The following is a 6682-nucleotide window of genomic DNA, read 5'->3' as shown; positions in this document are numbered from 1 at the left end:
AGGCATCCAGCTTACTTTAGCCGGGCCGTCTAAAATGATTGGTCGTGCTTTTTACAGTACTACGGCTTCACACAGATGACGTTTTTTTATGGATTTATTGTCAAAGCATTTAATATATTCCCTGCTATCGGGATGTTAAGAGCATTCCATGGAATATAACAAAAAGTGTTTCTGAAGTGAATTACCTACCCTACCTTTAAGTACATTTTTCTGGTATCAGTACTTTACTCCACTACTTATTTTTCTGACGACTTTTTACTTTTACTTCTTACATTTTTAACACAAATACCTGTACTTTATACTTCTTACATTTTCAAAACAGGCTGGTTACTTTAGTTTGAATGTGTGTTTGGAGGTGAGATCATTATTATTTAGGGTCATTGCGTGCCTTTTGATTTGAACACGATCCTTGTATCCATCATTTCCTGGTCTTCTCTAAAGAAGAGGGACCAACGAAAACGTTGTCATTTAGCATTAAAACATTCATTAGCTAACCATGACATTATTGTTCCATTAATATAAAAAGGAGGTCAGTTACTCTTTAAAACAGCTGGTAGTTATGGGTACTTTTTACTTAAGTACATTTCGAAGCCCATGCTTCTTTACTTTTACTTGAGTAAAGAAGTTTAGTCAGTACTTCTACTTTTACCAGAGTATTTTTAAACACGAGTATCTGTACTTCCACTTGAGTAAAGGATGTGTGTACTTGTTGCAGCTACTTTATCCATCTCTGGTAAAACGCTGCTCTCATCGATAATACAAATTAAACATAGCCATCCCTCTAGGGCAGTGGTTCCCAACCTTTTTTCCCAAGAGCCCTCCCAAATGACTCCTGTTAGAAGTTGCGCAATCATGTATTGCGTCTAATTAAAAAAAAAGTCTAATTAGGATATTTGGCCTCAAATCATCTGAGGCCTGGCGCCTCCCCTGCGATCTTTGGCGCCCCCCCAAGGGGGGCACGACACCCAGGTTGGGAACCACTGCTCTAGGGGGCAGTATAACCACGACTGTTGGACCAGGTTCTGCGTTAGTCTTTACCCACAAATCCATACACAATCCAAGTCCAGATTTTGACAGTTTGAACTCAGACAGGTTGCTTCACCGACCTGTCAGCTGAAAGATTGATACCAGAATCAAAGGCTCGGGCCACTGTGATCATAGAAGACCTGTCACCGGACTCAGCAGCCAGCAGCAGATACTTAAAGCCTTTCATCCTGTTTCCGGCGTTATCCTGCCAACAACACAGACTTATAAGAACACATATTTGTACGTTGTAAAAAGACAAGTCTAAATAAACTGAGGTACCTCCAGCTGCATGTCTGGCAGGATGTGATGCGGCAGCTGCATGCAGCACTGTCCCAGAGCCACGATGGCCTCCAGCTCCCCGCACTGCGCCGCTCTCTCCAGGTGCATCATGGCCGAGTCCTGGTCCCACTGCTCATCCTTCTCACAGAACCGACCCGCTTCATGGTACCACACCATCCCCAGGTGCACCTGGGCGGAGGGGAGAGAGCAGAAACACGCTCAGGAACACACAGAACCTTGGTGACTCTTGATCGACTGCTGACCTCATTTTAGTCCAACCAAGTTTTCAGGGACAATTGATACTTATTGTTTTGTTTATTTCAGAGGTGGTTTAGTTTTAGTAAACCTTTGATAAAGCCAGGTATAATGTCTCGGGTGTATCTGGCTTTATATAAATACAGAATTCATGGTTGGAGAATTGTGTAGGATTTGTGAAAACCTTTTGGGAATCCACTTGAGCACTTGACAATGAAGCTTTTTTTCAATATGGTTGTTAAATGTTTTTTAATCTGATATCAATAGCATTTTGTTTGTTTGTTTTTTTACTTAAAAAGGATATAATTTTTATTTAGTTTCATTTTACAGCTACACTTTTCACTGCATATGTTTGTTTTAACTAAAAAACAATCTGTGTCTTCTAATTTCAGACATTCTTCCTTATTGGAAGATGTTCTATGCATGTTGCAAGCTAACTAAAAAAACAGTTGGATAAAAAGTTAATAATATTAAATAATTTTGAGACATAACCAGGAAGATCTTAAAATATGAAGATAGAATAGCAAGGCCTTTAATATGTGTTGCTTTTTGACTGCCATGATTAAAAAGTATATGTGTGAGGTGTCTAGTTTAGATAGGATGCAATCATGTGTGAGTACATTCAAATCCTTTTTTCCTGCCACTAATATCATATGAATTAATAAAAAATGAACATGAATGCGTTACCTTTCCGAGGATGGACTGGCCTATTTTCTTCTGCATCAGAGCTTCGAGTCGCTCCATCTCCGTTTCCACGCAGGAGGACCGGTGGACGTGAGAGCGGGACGAATGGTAGAAGCTCCACTTCTCCTCTGTCATCTACAAGAAGATAAAGTCAAGATTTACAGGAGGAGCAGGAATGATCACAACATCATAAAACAAGTCAATGATGAGGGCAAATCAAGTGCAAGCTGACAAAATCACACTGCTCACACACTCAGGAGTGTACACGTTCAGAAAAGTCAGATGTTCATATTTGCTCTGATCAATGACAGAGCTGGAGGAGTACATCCCTGATGGGTTTAGTGACTGACAACATCAGGTAACGAATGGGAACAGGGGCACACACTAGATGGCGGAGCTGCTGACACAGAGGTAGATGGTGATTCGGTTCCAAATGTCATGTTGAAATTCTTTGTATTTAGCTTTTTCCTTCACTCTGAAAATAAAGCTAGATTGGATCTGGTAAGAGGGGCTTCTTGAGGAATCTTGTAAAATCTCAAAAAGGGACAGTTTGCCCCAAAATAAAGAAATGATATTTTTGAGCAAACTACCAACCAATTGTATCACCATGCAGACGGAAGCATGCATGGTTTGGTGCCGGATTTCTTTTGGTGGACATAAAATAGTTCCTAAAAGTCTCTGATCACAACAAGGTCTTTGGTTATCATTTCAACACAAAAAGATACATTTCTGTTGAGTTTTAAATGTATTTTTAGCTGCTTTGACCACCACAGGCCAGTGCCGTCTACTTCCATTTTATATGAGATATATCTACGGTAAGATCCCCAACACTCACTAACTCACACCAAAACAATCTAGATTGATAAATAGAACCACAAGTAAGGAATAATGTGCATTTAGATTTCAAGTTGGTCCTTTAGCCAGAGATTCATGCTTGATAAAGCCATAAGCAGTGAAACGTCTGAACGAGCCTCCATGCAGATAATCACCGAGTCGTCGTCAGCATTGTCAAAATGTAAGTTTGAAGAGACTCTTGGAGAAGCTACCATCTTCCTCTAATGAGGGAACACACAGATTAAGAGGAGCTAAACATAGAGGAAGGTGAGGAAAGACTTCTGTTGTTGAATTAATGTGTGAGAAACAAAAGGGGGGAAAGTAAAAAAGGGTGAGAAAAGTTAAGAGGATTATGTGATTATGTTGATGATTATTATGACATGTAAACACTGTTGACACTACGTTTGTTTACCCGTCTGACACTGTCGTCATCCGACTCAGAGTAATGTCTTTGGATGCGATGATGGACCTACGGGATGGTAATACAACATACATTTATAAAACCTACAGTAGGAAAGCCTCAGTCATGTTCACAACAGAAACATTGTGAATTACAGAAATAAGAAAAGTCTAACTTGTCAGGTTATAATAATGTTTGAAATGAATAAATAAAGTTTGCTTGCGAAAATATGTCAAAGTATGTGTGTCTAAAAATATAATAAAACAAGGTGTAAAACATATTTGTACTTCTAATCTTATTCGGACACTATAAATAACTTTTTTATTTAAACTAAAACATTGAAAATATGTTCAACGTCTATTTTTTATATGCCGGACACACACAAAAATATATATTTGCATTCTTTATCTGTATGTAAACTGATTTTCCCTGACACATAACTACACATAAATCCTGGACTTTGTCTTTTCACTAAAGTTAAATCGAATGAAGGTGAAATTAAAGTGTTTACCCCGTCTACGTGGTCATTTGGATCACCATCACTCCTTCTCTCGCTGGGACAGCCGCTGTCCCCTCCACTCTCAGAATCCTGTAGACAAAAAATGTATTACAAATAATCAGTATAGCGACAGGTGAGATGTGGGGCAGCAGTCTGTTGAATACAGCTCTAAATTCAATCTGTATGTTTCCTCGGTTCCCAACCTTTTCCAACTCAGGGCCCACTTAAGAACCAAACATTTGTTCGCGGCCCACATTCAACCATAAACAATACGGAGGCTAAATAAAGTTCTGATTGGTCAATTCAGAACATGTGACACGTTGTAAATCCAGTAGAACAGACCGCTGTCAAGGACTGTAATGACCGTTGCTAAGGAGGATCAAGAAAGAGAAAGGAAAAGAGGTTAAAATAAAAAAAGATCTTAATGAAAATGTTTCCACATAAATCATAATGTTTTGCAAATTATTTGGTTGACACAGTTAATAAATACAACTATTCTGATGGCTAAAATACATATTTTTTAAAAGTCAATCAAGGAGTAATCTTAATATAAGGTGTTTGAAGAGTAGATTAAAAATACAATTTCTTTTGGAAAAGATTATTGCCACAAAAAAATCAAAGGGTGGCTCAACACGCCATGAGATGGGAAATAATGAGCTCTAAAGAGAGCGACTAAAGGAACAATAAATATGCTATATGGTGTTTTTGGTGGTATTTGGTTGTCAACCTATTTTTGTTTGTGAAATGTTGAAGTGATCCTACTGACTGTATCTTTAGTTCTTCTGTTTTTGTTTTGTTGTTGTCTGAGATGGGAATGTCATCTCCTATATGTTTTTGTTATGTCCATGTTTGTGTCTTTACCCTGTACAAAAAAATAATAATAATAATTTGGAGGCCCACTTGCAATGCCTTCGCGGACCACTAGGGGGCCGCAGCCCACAGGTTGGGNAACAGAAAAAGATCAAAAACAGATCATGCATTTTAGCCATTCCTCATTTCGCTCAATTTAACACCGTCTTTGCATGGGCTGATTCTGTGAGGTGCTGTTCTCACAGAATCAGCCCATGCAAAGACGGTGTTAAATTGAGCGAAATGAGGAATGGCTAAAATGCATGATCTGTTTTTGATCTTTTTCTGTTTTTGAAAAAGAAAAAGTATAAATATGCCTTATATAGGTATGGTCCTACATTATATTATTCAAATATAGCATGATAGGTCCACTTTAACTCTAACAAACACAAGGACTGTTTGACTGTTATTTCAAAGAAATACCCTGAAAAAATGACAGATTTTTACGACCAACTGTGCACATTTTTCTTTCCGATTTTTCTTTTAGATATCTCTTTTAATTATAAGCATTAAAAAAAAGGTTTCAGAAAATGACTAAAAAAAAACAAATTAACTATACTTCAAAAACTATTTTTAGAAAACTGGCTGCACCAGATGACCCTTAAGTCTTGTGACCTTGTCTTGTGTAGTATATCTGACAGGATGGCGAACTTGAACACTCTTACAGTTGAACATGAGTTCTGACATCTGCTCTTCGTCACAAACAGACGAGACACTCCAACCCTTCACATTCATTTAAATCCTTGGCTCTAAATATAAACATGGGCTGCACAGGGACCAGGACTGCCGTGCAGTTCTGGGTTTGGGTTACTGGTGCAGGTTTGGATTACCAGGAATGCTTGATTCATGGGTCTTACCAAGAAAGTTATTTTTTGATAATGGCATTTGGATCGCTGTGAAACATCACATGGTACGCATTGGTATTAAGGTAGCAGTAAATTATTTAGGTCATTATGGAATATTACAACTTGGTGGACCACCAATGAATATACCCATAAAACATATGTATTCATTATTAATTCAAATAATTTTCATTTAAATGATTTACTGAAGATATTTTTCCTTTCTTCCTTAACCTTTCTTTCCTCCTGGTTTGCAACAAAAACTAAAGTGTGAGCAGGCTTTAGTTTACATAGGCGTCTCCCAGTTTTGTTGATAAATGCTCTGCTTCGTAGGCTTCCTTCGCCTTAACCTGATTTACTGAGCATTATTAGTGCAACCTATGAAATTAATATGTTCCCAATTAGTCTGCACAATACAGGGCACGAAGAGCACAAGAAAGGATTTGAACTGCCTTTTCTTGTGCAGATTACATTTCACATTTCTTCGCATTGAATGGCTTACCATCTAATCTTCCCATTTATACATTGTTTTTGCCTAAAAACAAATACTAGCAGCTCATACATTTTGTTTATTTATTGCTACAGGCTAGATGGAAACATGCCATTGAAAAGGCCAAAGCTATGCCCGACCCCTGGGCAGAGTTCCATCTGGAGGAAAAAGTGACTGAACCTTGTATTCGTTACAGGTATGGATAACTCTGTGGCTGTCAATCAATGTTAAATATATTTTAGGGCAAGCACCTAAAAGATGGGTCATTCCCATCAAGTTTCCCTGTAGGCTAGGACAGTGAGCCAGCATGCACAACACCCTGACCCTGAATTCATCTTAAAGAGGCCCTATTATGGTTTTCCCTTTCCTGTAGTGTGTTATATAGTTTTTACTGCATGTAAATGGGGAGGCGTGTGGTGCAGTGGGTTGTGCGTTGGTGTTCGGATCAGGGGGTCACAGGTTCAAACCCCACTGCAGTCAGCATGTCGTTGTGTCCCTGGGCAAGACAGTTCCCCCCAAATTGC

The 6682-nt window shown here is 38.6% G+C and overlaps 1 protein-coding gene across 3 annotated transcripts; it reads right to left on the bottom strand.

The window, feature by feature from the left end:
- Window positions 1-918: 918 nt before the first annotated feature.
- Window positions 919-4201, bottom strand: LOC104964963 (eukaryotic elongation factor 2 kinase-like). Of its 3 annotated transcripts, XM_010793879.1 has the most exons (7): window positions 4181-4201; window positions 3990-4067; window positions 3491-3547; window positions 3234-3299; window positions 2248-2379; window positions 1306-1494; window positions 919-1231 (listed from the first exon to the last, which is right to left on the bottom strand). In XM_010793879.1, the coding sequence occupies exons 4-7, from the start codon at window positions 3291-3293 to the stop codon at window positions 1085-1087; spliced, it is 528 nt and encodes a 175-aa protein (XP_010792181.1). In that variant the 5' UTR covers window positions 3294-3299; window positions 3491-3547; window positions 3990-4067; window positions 4181-4201; the 3' UTR covers window positions 919-1084. The 3 variants fall into 3 exon arrangements, with proteins under 3 accessions (XP_010792181.1, XP_010792182.1, XP_010792183.1); XM_010793880.1 differs by lacking the exons at window positions 3234-3299; window positions 4181-4201; XM_010793881.1 differs by lacking the exons at window positions 3234-3299; window positions 3491-3547; window positions 4181-4201.
- Between the last annotated feature and the right edge of the window lie 2481 nt (window positions 4202-6682).

This window comes from Notothenia coriiceps, unplaced genomic scaffold (assembly GCF_000735185.1).
Source record: "Notothenia coriiceps isolate Sejong01 unplaced genomic scaffold, NC01 NC01_scaffold00037244, whole genome shotgun sequence".
NCBI classification, from domain to species: Eukaryota; Metazoa; Chordata; class Actinopteri; order Perciformes; family Nototheniidae; genus Notothenia; species Notothenia coriiceps.
Note: the sequence above shows the minus strand (reverse complement) of the source record. Positions and strands in the feature narration are given on the sequence as shown.